General features: G+C 45.4%; 1 protein-coding gene across 1 annotated transcript; it reads right to left on the reverse strand.

Moving 5' to 3' along the window:
* Window positions 1-1,155: 1,155 nt before the first annotated feature.
* On the reverse strand, window positions 1,156-2,062 carry LOC109741263 (uncharacterized). The gene has a single exon (XM_045230528.1). It carries the CDS (start codon window positions 1,915-1,917, stop codon window positions 1,333-1,335), a length of 585 nt encoding a protein of 194 aa, XP_045086463.1. The 5' UTR covers window positions 1,918-2,062; the 3' UTR covers window positions 1,156-1,332.
* Window positions 2,063-16,370: the final 14,308 nt, after the last annotated feature.

Below are 16,370 nucleotides of genomic sequence, written 5' to 3' on the forward strand. Positions count from 1 at the left end.
AAGACGTGGCAATTTTTATGCATACGTGGCATATATTTTTCTGCCAACTCAGCCTGTAGTATCTATTATAAGCGTTTTTTTTTTGCCACTGTCAATTTTTCGATGCAGTGTAAAATGAAACGATTTGTAAAGTGATGATTTTTCTTTAATCATTGACATGAATGTAGTGATTCTGTGCATTTAACTCCTCGAGAGTTCAGTTGCGAGGCCTGGCGACAACTCCGTTGACTGACTGGGACGAGGGCGACCGGCGACCGACTCCCGGCAACGGGCATTTGCGCGTGTGCAGAGGGCCCTACGGCTGGCCACAGGAAAAATGAAAAACAACGACTGTGGGCGAAGACGCGGGCTGCGGGCCAGTATGGACAGACGCGGGCTGCGGGCCAGTATGGACAGACGCGGGCTGTAGTTTCGGCGAAACCTGCGCGCCTTTAAATCGGTTGGGTTGGCCACGAGCCAAACGGACCGGAGTGCCCATGTGTGCCTGGGAGAGCTGGTGATAAAGAAAGAAGTCATTCGGTTCCAAATTAGAACAATAAAAAATCGTTCGTTCTAACATGTCTGACACGAACAGTGCATGGCTGTGCTAGCTATTTTTTTTTTTCTGGCAAGAGGGCTGTACTAGCTCTTGACAAGCTGGGACGACGCTTTCTCCCATTCGACGCGGGATAGTACCGTGCATACTATATTCACTCCTCTAAAATATAAGGGGTATTGCATGTTACATTTATTCGATGTCAAACTTCGTGGAATTTGACCCATTATACCAGAAAATACATTAACATTTATAATACCATCTTCAAAAAAATATGGTTAAATGCTACTTTCTCCGTTCACAAAAATAAGATGTCCTAATTTTTTCCAGAATCGAATGTATATAGGCATGATTTAGTGTGTTTGTTTACTCATTTCAGTCTGTATAGTTCATATTGAAATGTGCAGAACATCTTATAGTGTTTGTAAACACAATTTTTTCCTGAATCGAATTTATATAGACATGTTTTAATGTGTTTGTTCACTCATTTCAGTATTTCAGTGCGTATATAGTAGTTCTCATTAAAATATCCAAGACATCGTAATTTGTAATGGAGGGACTACCATCTAGCTATTCACATCTTGTAGCCACAAAAAAAGGGGAAACATAGCACATGTAAATTTCAAACACTAGCAACCAAGATTCACCATCGAAAATCTTTTTACATAAGGATAAGGAAGGAATCAAATAATGAGAAGTACTACAACTACTCGATATGGCAAGTTGGCAACCGGCCGCCAGAGATTGCTTGGAACTTTGGATGAAAACCATACAGTACACAGTAGCTAGCAAATTAACTACTCCTTGTCCTTCTTCTCCTTCTCGAGCTTGCATTTCACCTTCTCGAACACCACGGCGGCCGTCGCCGGCGAGTCGAGCTTCAGCTTGAGCTTGCAGGTCCCCGCCAGCTTGTTCTTCTTCAGCTGCAGCGTGTACCGCACCTCGCCGGTGACCGCCACCTCCAGCTCGAACTCCCCGGTCTTGTTCTGGTCCTTGTACGCGGCGACGCCGGCGTTGCCCAGCGACACGTAGCCGCTCTCCTGGCCCGTGACGAGGCGGTACACCCGCGTCTTCCTGGGGCCGTGCTTGTCGCCCTTGTCGGCGACCTGCACGCGGTCGAACTGCTGCCCGTCGAACATGTACGCCGCCTCCAGCGGCTCCGTGTTCTTCATGGTCGTCGCCCAGTTCCGGTTGCGGACGACGAGCCGCAGCGAGAGGTTGTACCCGAGCGACGTCGTCGGGGTGGTCGCCAGCGCGAACCTGGCCAGCGAGGCGTCCTCGACGGTGATGGATGGCTGGATGGCGAAGCTGTAGGCGGCGACCATGACGACGATGATGATGACGGCGGCGAGGGCGGGAAGCACGCTAGTGGCCACTTGCATTTGTCCCAGCACCGGCCCAAGCAGCCCATCGCCGGCGGTTTTCTTGATTCAGATCTTGGAGTTGGAGGGCCGAGAGGGTGCTGGAGGGCGGAGGGTGCTGGAGCTTGCTGGCATTGACTTTGTAATTTGAACTGTGAGTCTGAGTGGGGTACTTATGGACTGGGAGGAACGTACACCGAGTCGTGGTCTTTGTTCTTAGGGCATGGCACCCCATAAATTTTCACCTGCATCCGTATGTGCACAGAAGATCAGTGCACGGATACGGATGCGACGAAGATGACATCCGACACTAGCCGCGTACATTTTGACAACTCAAACTAATCGGACGAAATTCGATTAAACATGACCGGATTTTATATAAACACGGCCGGATTTCATATAAACATCATGGATTTCATTTGAGCTTGACGGATTTCATTACATTTACATCAACTAAGCGGAGCTCGTCTGGCTAGGTCTAAATGGTCGTCGGCGGCTGTTCCCCATGTCCGGACATGAACCAAAAGAACTGAAACTTCGCCTTTCCAGCTATGCCTCCGTAACATCCGTCTCTGGAGGCCCGGGAAGTTTGTCCGCCTCCACATTGCCGCCAAGCAACTAACGGCCGAAGATGCTCAGCCCACCAAGCTTGGCGTCGACGGGAGAATGGTGGCCTTCTTGGGACACGAGCGACGGCGACCTACCGCGCACTACTCTTCCTCGTTGCCGGCGGCACCCGCGGACGTGCCGACTTCTTCGTGGTCGTGGCGCCGGGGCACGGCCTCGGCGATGTCCTCCTCGTTGGTCTCGCCGAACAATGCCTCGCCCGCCTCGTCGTCGCACTCCTTGCCGGCGGCCGCCACCTCCGCCACCCGTTGCCGGTACCGCCAGCTGGCGAGGCGAATCTCGCAGGCGGAGCGGTAGGACTCGAGCAGCGCCTCCTGCTCAGTCGGGTCTGCGTCCGACGCGACCGCCCTGCCGGCGGTGGCCTGCTGATACGTCGCCAACGTATCTATAATTTATGAAGTATTCATGCCATGTTTACAACAATTTTATATGGTTTTGGTGTATTTTTATACGATTTGAATGAAACTAACCCGGCCTGACGCTGTTTTCAGCAGAACTACCATGGTGTTATTTTTGTGCAGAAATAGAAATTCTTAGATTGGGTTGAAAATTTACTGTGATTTTTTATGGAGCAAAAGAGAACCCTGAAGCCTGAGAGCTGGACTAGACGAAGTCCAGGGGAGTGACAAGCTCAGGGGGCGCGCCCTAGGGGGTAGGCCTCACCGTCCGAGCTTCTCGGTCCCTTATGGGGCCCCTTGATGAGAAACCGATGCCAAAAATTTCTATAAATACAGAAACCCCAGAAAGAATCCTAGAACTTCTGCTCCGGCGCCACAAGCCTTTGTTCTGAAGAGATCCCATCTAGAGCCCTTTTTCGGCACCCTACTGGAGGGGGAAATCATCACCAGAGGCCATCTTCATCATCTCGGAGGTCTCCATGACGAGGAGGGAGTAGTTCACCCTCGGGGTTGAGGGTATGTATCAGTAGCTATGTGTTTGATCTCTCTCTCTCTCTCTCTCTTCTCTCGTGATCTTGATTTGGCACGATCTTGATGTACCATGAGCTTTGTTCATATAGTCGGGCCGTATTGTGTTTTCTCCACTCTATCTTGTTGTGATGAATTGAGTCTTGCTCTTTGAGGTTTCGTTATGTTGGATTGAATATTGGATTTGAGATCACTTGATTTTTGTCTCGTATGTGGATACCCGTGGTGACAATGGGGTATTATATTAAGTCACTTGATATATGTTTGAAGGAAATATGCTCTAGAGGCAATAATAAAGTTGTTATTTTGTATTTCCTTATATCATGATAAATGTTTATTATTCATGCTAGAATTGTATTAACCGGAAACTTGATACATGTGTGGATACATAGACAAAACACCATGTCCCTAGTAAGCCTCTACTAGACTGGCTCGTTAATAAAAGATGATTAAGTTTCCTAACCATAGACATGTGTTGTCATTTGATGAAAGAGATCACATCATTAGGAGAATGATGTGATGGAAAAGGCCCATCCGTTAGCTTAGCATGTTGATCGTTCAGTTTTATTGCTATAGCTTTCTTCATGTCATATACATATTCCTTTGACTATGAGATTATGCAACTCACGGATACCGGAGGAATACCTTGTGTGATATCAAACGTCACAACGTAACTGGGTGATTATAAAGATGCTCTACAGGTATCTCCGAAGGTGTTTGTTGGGTTGGCATAGATCGAGATTAGGATTTTTCACTCCGAGTATCGGAGAGGTATCTCTGGGCCCTCTCGGTAATGCGCATCATGATAAGCCTTGCAAGCATTGTGACTAATGAGTTAGTTGCGGGATGATGCATTACGGAACGAGTAAAGAGACTTGCCGGTAAAGAGATTGAACTAGGTATGAAGTTACCGACGATCGAATCTCGGGCAAGTAACATACCGATGACAAAGGGAATAATGTATGTTGTCATTACGGCTTGACCGATAAAGATCTTCGTAGAATATGTAGGAACCAATATGAACTTCCAGGTTCCGCTATTGGTTATTGACCGGAGAGGTGTCTTGTTCATGTCTACATAGTTCTCGAACCCGTAGGGTCCGCACGCTTAACGTTGTATTATATGAGTTATGTGATTTGGTGACCGAATGTTGTTCGGAGTCCCGGATGAGATCACGGACATGACGAGGAGTCTCGAAATGGTCGAGAGGTAAAGATTCAAATATAGGACGATAGTATTCGTACACCGGAAGTGTTCTGGGGGTACCGGGTACGTATCGGGTCACCGGAAGGGGTTCCGGGCAACCCCCGACAAGCTATATGGGCCTAATGGGCCAAGAGGGGAAACACACCAGCCACAAAGGGGCTGGTGCGCCCCCCATATGGTCTGGCCAAATTGGGGAAGGAAAGGGGAAGAAGGAAAGGAAAAAAAGGAATAGGACCCCCCTTCCCCCTCTTCCCTTCCTACTCCGAATAGGAATAGGAAAGGGGGGAGGCCGAATTGGGAGGACCCCAAGTAGGATTCCTCCTACTTGGGGCGCCCCCTTGGCTGCCTCTCCTCCCCTCCAACCTATATATACGAGGGAGGGGGGCACCGCTAGAACACACAACAAACATTATTAGCCGTGCATGTACAGACATGGCCTCGGAACACTGGAGACCGAAAAGGTCGAACATGAATCATATAGTAAATATGATCAACATAGAGATGTTCACCATTGAAGACTACTCCATCTCACGTGATGATCGGACATGGTTTAGTTGATATGGATCACGTGATCATTTAGATGACTAGAAGGATGCCTATCTAAGTGGGAGTTCTTAAGTAATATGATTAATTTAACTTAATTTATCATGAACTTAGTCCTGATAGTATGTGCATATCTATGTTATAGATCAAGAGCTCGTGTATAGCTCCCCTGTTTTATTTTTGATATGTTCCTAGAGAAAACTAAGTTGAAAGATGATAGTAGAAATGATGCGGACTGGATCCGTGATCTGAGGATTATCCTCGTTGCTGCACAGAAGAATTATGTCCTTGATGCACCGCTATGTGACAGACCTATTGCAGGAGCAGATGCAGACGTTATGAACATTTGACAAGCTCGGTATGATGACTACTTGATTGTTTAGTGCACCATGCTTTACGGCTTAGAACCGTGACTTCAAAAACGTTTTGAACGCCACAGAGCATATGAGATGTTCCAAGAGTTGAAATTGGTATTTCAGACTCATGCCCATGTCGAGAGGTATGAGACCTCTGGAAATACTTTGCCTACAAGATGGAGGATAATAGCTCAACTAGTGAGCATGTGCTCAGAATGTCTAGGTACTACAATCGCTTGAATCAAGTGGGAGCTAATCTTCCAGATAAGATAGTGATTGATAGAGTTCTCTAGTCACTATCACCAAGTTATTAGAACTTCGTGATGAACTATAATATGCAAGGGATGACGAAAACGATTCCCAAGCTCTTCGCGATGCTGAAATCAGCGAAGGTAGAAATCAAGAAAGAGCATCAAGTGTTGATGGTTAACCAGACCACTAGTTTCAAGAAAAGAGGGCAAGGGAAAGATAGGGAACTTCAAGAAGACTGTCAAGCAAGTTGCCACTCCCGTGAAGAAGCCCAAAACTGGACCTAAGCCTGAAACTGTGTGCTTCTACTGCAAAGGGAATGGTCACTGGAAACGGAACTGCCCCAAATGCTTGGCAGATAAAAAGGATGGCAAAGTGAACAAAGGTATATTTGATATACATGTTATTGATGTGTACTTAACTAGTGTTCATAGTAGCCCCTGGGTATTTGATACCGGTTCAGTTGCAAAGATTAGTAACTCGAAACAGGAGTTACAAAATGAACATAGACTAGTTGAGGGCGAAGTGACGATGTGTGTTGGAAGTGATTTCAAGATTGATAAGATCACCATCGCACACTCCCTCTACCTTCGGGATTAGTGTTGGACCTAAATAAATGTTATTTGGTATTTGCGTTTAGCATGAATATGACTGGATCATGTTTATTGCAATACGATTATTCATTTAAGTCAAAGAATAATTGTTATTCTGTTTACATGAATAAAACCTTCTATGGTCATACACTCAAAATAAATGGTTTATTGAAACTCGGTCATAGTGATACACATATTCATAATATTGATGCCAAAAGATACAAAGTTGATAATGATAGTGCAACATACTTGTGGCACTGCCGTTTAGGTCATATTGGTGTAAAGCGCATGAAGAAACTCCATGCGGATGGACTTTTGGAATCACTTGATTATGAATCATTTGATACATGCGAACCATGCCTCATGGGCAAGATGACTAAAACTCCGTTCTCCGGAACAATGGAGCGAGCCACTGACTTATTGGAAATAATACATCCGATGCATGCGGTCCGATGAGTGTTGAGGCTCGCGGCGGGTATCGTTATTTTCTGACCTTCACAGATGATTTGAGAAGATATGGGTATATCTACTTGATGAAACACAAGTCTGAAACATCTGAAAAGTTCAAAGAATTTCAGAATAAAGTGGAGAATCATCGTAACAAAAAAATAAAGATTCTACGATCTGATCGCGGAGGCGAATATTTGAGTTATGAGTTTAGACTTCATTTAAAACAATGTGGAATAGTTTCACAACTCACGCCACCTGGAACACGACAGAGTAATGGTGTTTCCGAATGTCGTAACCGTACTTTATAGGATATGGTGCTATTTATGATGTCTCTTACCGATTTACCATTATCTTTAAGGAAATATGCCCTAGAGGCAATAATAAAGTTGTTATTTATATTTCCTTATATCATGATAAATGTTTAATATTCATGCTAGAATTGTATTAACCGGAAACTTAGTACATGTGTGAATACATAGACAAACAGAGTGTCACTAGTATGCCTCTACTTGACTAGCTCGTTAATCAAAGATGGTTAAGTTTCCTAGCCATATACATGAGTTGCCATTTGATTAATGGGATCACATCATTAGAGAATGATGTGATTGACAAGACCCATCCGTTAGCTTAGCATGATGATCGTTTAGGTTGTTGCTATTGCTTTCTTCATGACTTATACATGTTCCTATGACTATGAGATTATGCAACTCCCGAATACGGGAGGAACACTTTGTGTGCTATCAAACGTCACAACGTAACTGGGTGATTATAAAGATGCTCTACAGGTGTCTCCGATGGTGTTTGCTGAGTTGGCATAGATTGAGATTAGGATTTGTCACTCCGATTGTCGGAGAGGTATCTCTGGGCCCTCTCGGTAATGCACATCACTATAAGCCTTGCAAGCAATGTGACTAATGAGTTAGTTACGGGATGATGCATTACGGAACGAGTAAAGAGACTTGCCGGTAACGAGATTGAACTAGGTATTGAGATACCGACGATCAAATCTCGGGCAAGCAACATACCGATGACAAAGGGAACAACATATGTTGTTATGCGGTTTGACCAATAAAGATCTTCGTAGAATATGTGGGAGCAAATATGAACATCCAGGTTCCGCTATTGGTTATTGACCGGAGATGTGTCTCGGTCATGTCTACATAGTTCTCGAACCCGTAGGGTCTGCACTTAACGTTCGATGACGGTCGGTATTATGAGTTTATGTGTTTCGATGTACCAAAGGTTGTTTGGAGGCCCAGATGTGATCACGGACATGACGAGGAGTCTTGAAATGGTTAGGACATAAAGATTGATATATTGGAAGGCTATGTTTGGACACCGGAAAGGTTTCATATGAGTTCGGGCATTTTCCGGAGTACCAGGAGGTTACCGGAACCCCTCTGGGAGTCAATGGGCCTTATTGGGCCTTAGTGGAAGAGAGGAGGAGGCGGCCAGGTGGAGGGCGCGCCCCTAAGCCCAATCCGAATTGGGGTGGGGGGCCACCCCCCCCCCCCTTTCCTTCTCTCCCTCTCCCTCTTCCTTCTTCTCCTACTCCAACTAGGGAAGGGGGGAAACCTACTCCTACTGGGAGTAGGACTCCCCCCCTTGGGCGCGCCCTATGAGGGCCGGCCCTCTCCTCCTCCCCTCCTTTATATACGGGGGAGGGGGGCACCCCATAGACACACAAATCAAAAGTTGTTTTAGCCGTGTGCGGTGCCCCCCTCCACAGGCTTCCACGTCGGTCATATCGTTGTAGTGCTTAGGCGAAGGCCTGCGTCGGTAACTTCATCATCACCGTCATCACACCGTCGTGCTTACTAAACTCTCCCTCGGCCTCAGCTGGATCAAGAGTTCGAGGGACGTCACCGAGCTGAACGTGTGCAGATCACGGAGGTGCCGTGCGTTCGGTACTTGATCGGTTGGATCGCGAAGACGGTCGACTACATCAACCGCGTTACTTAACGCTTCCGCTTTCGATCTACGAGGGTACGTGGACACACTCTCCCGCTCGTTGCTATGCATCACATAGATAGATCTTGCGTGATCGTAGGTAAATTTTTTGAAATACTGCGCTCCCCAACAGTGGCATCCGAGCCAGGTCTATGCGTAGATGTTATATGCATGAGTAGAACACAAAGAGTTGTGGGCGATAATAGTCATACTGCTTACCAACATGTCATACTTTGATTCGGCGGTATTGTTGGATGAAGCGGCTCAGACCGACATTACACGTATGCTTACGTGAGACTGGTCCTACCGACGTGCTTCGCACACAGGTGGCTAGTGGGTGTCTGTTTCTTCAACTTTAGTTGAATCGAGTGTGACTACGCCCGGTCCTTGTTGAAGGTTAAAGCAGCACACTTGACAAAAAATCGTTGTGGATTTGATGCGTAGATAAGAACGGTTCTTGCCAAGCCCGTAGCAGCCACGTAAAACTTGCAATAACAAAGTAGAGGACGTCTAACTTGTTTTTGCAGGGCATGTTGTGATGTGATATGGTCAAGACGTGATGATATAAATTGTTGTATGAGATGATCATGTTTTGTAACAGAGTTATCGGCAACTGGCAGGAGCCATATGGTTGTCGCTTTATTGTATGCAATGCAATCGCCATGTAATTGCTTTACTTCATCACTAAGCGGTAGCGATAGTAGTGATAGCAATAGTTGGCGACACGACAACGATGCTTCGATGGAGATCAAGGTGTCAAGCCAGTGACGATGGTGATCATGACGGTGCTTTGGAGATGGAGATCAAAGGCACAAGATGATGATGGCCATATCATATCACTTATATTGATTGCATGTGGTGTTTATCCTTTATGCATCTTATTTTGCTTAGTTCGGCGGTAGCATTATAAGATGATCTCTCAATAAATTTCAAGGTACAAGTGTTCTCCCTGAGTATGCACCGTTGCTACAGTTTGTCGTGCCGAGACACCACGTGATGATCGGGTGTGATAAGCTCTACGTTCACATACAACGGGTGCAAGCCAGTTTTGCATGCGCAGAATACTCGGGTTAAACTTGACGAGCCTAGCATATGCAGATATGGCCTCGGAACACTGAGACCAAAAGGTCGAGCGTGAATCATATAGTAGATATGATCAACATAGTGATGTTCACCATTGAAAACTTCTCCATCTCACGTGATGATCGGACATGGTTTAGTTGATTTGGATCACGTGATCACTTAGATGATTAGAGGGATGTCTATCTAAGTGGGAGTTCTTAAGTAATATGATTAATTGAACTTTAATTTATCATGAACTTAGTACCTGATAGTATTTTGCATGTCTATGTTGTTGTAGATCAATGGCCCGTGCTACTGTTCCTTTGAATTTTAATGCGTTCCTAGAGAAAGCTAAGTTGAAAGATGATGGTAGCAACTACACGGACTGGGTCCGTAACTTGAGGATTATCCTCATTGCTGCACAGAAGAATTACGTCCTGGAAGCACCGCTAGGTGCAAGACCCGCTGCAGGAGCAACGGCGGTCGTTGTGAACGCCTGGCAGAGCAAAGCTGATGACTACTCGATAGTTCAGTGTGCCATGCTTTACGGCTTAGAACCGGGACTTCAACGACGTTTTGAACGTCATGGAGCATATGAGATGTTCCAGGAGTTGAAGTTAATATTTCAAGCAAATGCCCAGATTGAGAGATATGAAGTCTCCAATAAGTTCTATAGCTGTAAAATGGAGGAGAATAGTTTTGTCAGTGAACATATACTCAAAATGTCTGGGTATCATAATCACTTGACTCAGCTGGGAGTTAATCTTCCGGTTGATAGTGTCATTGACAAAGTTCTTCAATCTCTGCCACCAAGCTACAAAAGCTTCGTGATGAACTATAATATGCAAGGGATGGATAAGACAATTCCTGAGCTCTTCGCAATGCTAAAGGCTGTGGAGGTAGAAATCAAGAAGGAGCATCAAGTGCTGATGGTCAACAAGACCACCAGTTTCAAGAAAAAGGGTAAAGGGAAGAAGGGGAACTTCAAGAAGAATGGCAAGCAAGTTGCTGCTCAAGTGAAGAAGCCCAAGTCTGGACCTAAGCCTGAGACTGAGTGCTTCTACTGCAAAGGGACTGGTCACTGGAAGCGGAACTGCCCCAAGTATTTGGCAGATAAGAAGGATGGCAAAGTGAACAATGGTATATGTGATATACATGTTATGGAAGTGTACCTTACTAATGCTCGCAGTAGTGCCTGGGTATTTGATACTGGTTCTGTTGCTAATATTTGCAACTCAAAACATGGACTACGGATTAAGCGAAGATTGGCTAAGGACGAGGTGACGATGCGCGTGGGAAATGGTTCCAAAGTCGATGTGATCGCCGTCGGCACGCTACCTCTACATCTACCTTCGGGATTAGTTTTAGACCTCAATAATTGTTATTTGGTGCCAGCGTTAAGCATGAACATTATATCTGGATCTTGTTTGATGCGAGACGGTTATTCATTTAAATATGAGAATAATGGTTGTTCTATTTATATGAGTAATATCTTTTATGGTCATGCACCCTTGAAGAGTGGTCTATTTTTGTTGAAACTCGATAGTAGTGATACACATATTCATAATATTGAAGCCAAAAGATGAAGAGTTGATAATGATAGTGCAATTTATTTGTGGCACTACTGTTTGGGTCACATTGGTATAAAGCGCATGAAGAAACTCCATACTGATGGACTTTTGGAATCACTTGATTATGAATCACTTGGTACTTGTGAACCATGCCTCATGGGCAAGATGACTAAAACTCGTTTCTCCGGAACAACGGAGCGAGCAACAGATTTATTGGAAATAATACATACTGATGTATGCGGTCCGATGAATATTGAGGCTCGCGGCGGGTATCGTTATTTTCTGACCTTCACACATGATTTGAGCAGACATGGGTATATCTACTTGATGAAACATAAGTCTGAAACATTTGAAAAGTTCAAAGAATTTCAGAGTGAAGTGGAAAATCATCATAACAAGAAAATAAAGTTTCTGCGATCTGATCATGGAGGAGAATATTTGAGTTACGAGTTTGGTCTTCATTTGAAACAATGCGGAATAGTTTCGCAACTCATGCCACCCAGAACACCACAGCGTAATGGTGTGTCCGAACGTTGTAACCGCACTTTATTAGATATGGTGCGATCTATGATGTCTCTTACAGATTTTCTGCTATCGTTTTGGGGTTATGCTTTAGAGACGGCTGCATTCACGTTAAATAGGGCACCATCTAAATCCATTGAGCCGACACCTTATGAACTGTGGTTTGGCAAGAAACCCAAGTTGTCGTTTCTTAAAGTTTGGGGCTGCGATGCTTACGTGAAAAAAGCTTCAACCTGATAAGCTCGAACCCAAATCGGAGAGATGTGTCTTCATAGGATCCCAAAAGAGATGTTGGGTACACCTTCTATCACAGATCCGAAGGCAAGATATTCGTTGCTAAGAATGAATCCTTTCTAGAGATGGAGTTTCTCTCGAAAGAAGTGGGTGGGAGGAAAGTAGAACTTGATGAGGTAACTATACCTACTCCCTTATTGGAAAATAGTTCATCACAGAAATCAGTTCATGTGACTCCTACACCAATTAGTGAGGAAGCTAATGATGATGATCATGTAACTTCAGATCAAGTTACTACCGAACCTCGTAGGTCAACCAGAGTAAGATGCGCACCAGAGTGGTACGGTAATCCTATTCTGGAGGTCATGTTACTTGACCATGACGAACCTACGAACTATGAGGAAGCGATGATGAGCCCAGATCCCACAAAATGGCTTGAGGCCATGAAATATGAGATGGGATCCATGTATGAGAACAAAGTATGGACTTTGGTTGACTTGCCCGATGATCAGCAAGTCATAGAGAATAAATGGATCTTCAAGAACACTACGGGAAACAGCTAACTTGCCGTCAGGGGACATTTTTGCCGTCAGCTTTTCGTCGGGCAAGACGTCAAAGAAAGATTTGCTGTCATCACCAGACGACAAAGAAAATTGACGACAAAATATACTTTACCGTCTACGAAAAAAACACAGACGACAAAGAGAGCACTTTGCCATCTGTGAAACAAATCACAGATGGCAAAGAATCTTTGCCGTCAGTTTTTGTTTTCACAGACGGCAAAGAATCTTTGCCGTGTGTGTTTTTATTAGCAGACAACAAACTGAGCTCTTTTGCGTCTACGTTTTTTTCAGACGGCAAAGAAGAAACACAAGACGGGGATTGATCACATGGATCGATGACATGGCATGATCCACTCCACTCATCCCCAGCTCCCTACAGCGCCCCACCCCACGCCCCACGCGCCCCACCACTCTCTCTCTCTCTTCCTTATCCTCCCGCACCCACCCTCACCACGATCTCTCTCCCTTCTCTCTCGTACCTCTCTCTGCTCTCGATCCACAGCGAGCCGGCGCCCGACACCACCTCGTCTGCCGGCCCCCACCTAGCCCACTGACCCCTGCCCTTTCCTCTCAACCCCCGGCGCCACCGGCCCCTGCCCCTTCCTCTCAGCCCTGGCGCCACCGGCCCATGCCCCATCCCCCGTCGCCCCTGCCGGCTTCCACGCCCCGTCCCCCGTCGCGCGCCGTCCGCCTCCGCCGCGCCACCAGAGCCCGCCTCCACCCCGCCGCTCTACCGGAGCCCACCTCCGCCTCAGCCTCCGCAGCGCCACCGGAGCCCGCCTCCGCCCATGCCACCGGCCGCGCGCCGCCCGCCCTCCTCTGCCCGCGCAACCGGCCGCGCGCCGCCCGCCTCAGCCACGCGCCCGCGTCCGCCCGCCTTCGCCTGTGTCCGCGAGCGCCGTCCGCCCGCTGGAGCCCGCCTCCGCCCCTGCCACCGGCCGACGCCGGTGCTGGCGCCACCAGATCGAGCGCGTCCTGTAGTGGCCTACACAGATAGAGGAGTGGCGGATCGAGAAGCGCTTGTTCGTCTCCACCAGATCGAAGCCGCGGTGGATCCAGAAGATATTCATGTGTAATATTGTTGTGTATTGTGATGTAGACATGCAGTACTCCGTATTGTATAATGTGTATTGTGTACAATCTAGTCTGGTATATCTTGTGGGTTTTTGTCAATCTGGAAATATCGATAATGTGTATTGTATACGAAGATTGGTAGTGGGGTTTCCTTGACCGTGTCGACCATCCCGTGAAATATTTGCTAGCTGATCTCACCTATGCACTGTGGGTTTATTTTTTATTTGATTAAAAAATATTTCTATGCCGTCTGTGATGTATGAGGTTGACGGCAAAGATGGCGTTTGGCTGATGGCAAAGATGCTTTTCTTTGCCGTCTGTAATTTATTCGATTGACGGCAAATCTGATGTTTGGCTGACGGCAAAGTCTTTGCCGTCTGTCCGATGAAAAGTTGATGGCAAAGTATTCTTTGCCGCTTCGACTTTGCCGTCTGACTTTGCCGTCTGCTTCCTGACGGCAAAATCTTTGCCATCTGGATTTAGGTCTTTGCCGTCTGTGATCCACAGACGACAAATTAACTGTTTCTTGTAGTGGAAGAAGACTGACGTTGACGATAATGTTACTATCTACAAACCTCCACTTGTTGCGAAAGGTTTTCGACAAGTTCAAGAAGTTGACTACGGTGAGACCTTCTCACCCGTAGCGATGCTTAAGTCTGTCCGAATCATGTTAGCAATTGCCGCATTTTATGATTATGAAATTTGGCAAATGGATGTCAAAACTGCATTCCTTAATGGATATCTTAAAGAAGAGTTGTATATGATGCAACCAGAAGGTTTTGTCGATCCAAAAGGTGCTAACAAAGTGTGCAAGCTCCAGCGATCCGTTTATGGACTGGTGCAAGCCTCTCGGAGTTGGAATATACGCTTTGATAGTGTGATCAAAGCATATGGTTTTATACAGACTTTTGGAGAAGCCTGTATTTACAAGAAAGTGAGTGGGAGCTCTGTAGCATTTCTGATATTATATGTGGATGACATATTGTTGATCGAAAATGATACGGAATTTCTGGATAGCATAAAAGGATACTTGAATAAGAATTTTTCAATGAAAGACCTCGGTGAAGCTGCTTATATATTGGGCATCAAAATCTATAGAGATAGATCAAGACGCTTAATTCGACTTTCACAAACACATACCTTGATAAAATTTTGAAGAAGTTCAAAATGGATCAAGCAAAGGAAGGGTTCTTGCCTGTGTTACAAGGTGTGAAGTTGAGTCAGACTCAATGCCCGACCACTGCAGAAGATAGAGAGAAAATGAAAGTCATTCCCTATGCTTCAGCCATAGGTTCTATCATGTATGCAATGATCTGTACCAGACCTGATGTGTGCCTTGCTATTAGTTTAGCAGGGAGGTACCAAAGTAATCCAGGAGTGGATCACTGGACAACGGTCAAGAACATCCTGAAATACCTGAAAAGGACTAAGGATATGTTTCTCATTTATGACGGTGACAAAGAGCTCGTCGTAAATGGTTACGTCGATGCAAGCTTTGACACTGATCCGGATGACTCTAAGTCACAAACCGAATTCATATTTATATTGAACGGTGGAGCTGTAAGTTGGTGCAGTTCTAAGCAAAGCGTCGTGGCGGGATCTGCGTGTGAAGCGGAGTACATAGCTGCTTCGGAAGCAGCAAATGAAGGAGTCTGGATGAAGGAGTTCATATCCGATCTAGGTGTCATACCTAGTGCATCGGGTCTAATGAAAATCTTTTGTGACAATACTGGTGCAACTGCCTTGGCAAAGGAATCCAGATTTCACAAGAGAACCAAGCACATCAAGAGACGCTTCAATTCCATCCGCGATCAAGTCAAGGAGGGAGACATAGATATTTGCAAGATACATACGGATCTGAATATTATAGACCCGTTGACTAAGCCTCTCTCACGAGCAAAACATGATCAACACCAAGACTCCATGGGTGTTAGAATCATTATTGTGTAATCTAGATTATTGACTCTAGTCCGATGAGTGTTGAGGCTCGCGGCGGGTATCGTTATTTTCTGGCATTCACAGATGATTTGAGCAGATATGGGTATATCTACTTGATGAAACACAAGTCTGAAACATTTGAAAAGTTCAAAGAATTTCAGAATGAAGTGGAGAATCATCGTAACAAGAAAATAAAGATTCTACGATCTGATCGCGGAGGCGAATATTTGAGTTGTGAGTTTGGACTTCATTTAAAACAATGTGGAATAGTTTCACAACTCACGCCACTTGGAACACGACAGCGTAATGGTGTTTCCGAACATCGTAACCGTACTTTATTGGATATGGTGCGATCTATGATATCTCTTACCGATTTAGCATTATCGTGAAGGAAATATGCCCTAGAGGCAATACTAAATTTGTTATTTATATTTCTTATATCCTGATAAATATTTATTATTCATGCTAGAATTATATTAACCGGAAACTTAGTATATGTGTGAATACATAGACAAAAGAGTGTCACTAGTATGCCTCTACTTGACTAGCTCGTTAATCAAAGATGGTTAAGTTTCCTAGCCATAGACATGAGTTGTCATTTGATTAACAG

Source organism: Aegilops tauschii, chromosome 6 (assembly GCF_002575655.3).
Source record: "Aegilops tauschii subsp. strangulata cultivar AL8/78 chromosome 6, Aet v6.0, whole genome shotgun sequence".
Classification (NCBI taxonomy): domain Eukaryota; kingdom Viridiplantae; phylum Streptophyta; class Magnoliopsida; order Poales; family Poaceae; genus Aegilops; species Aegilops tauschii.

Bases quoted from the DNA above. Each gene is read 5' to 3' on its own strand.
- LOC109741263 (XM_045230528.1), bottom strand. From the start codon at position 1,917: ATGCAAGTGGCCACTAGCGTGCTTCCCGCCCTCGCCGCCGTCATCATC.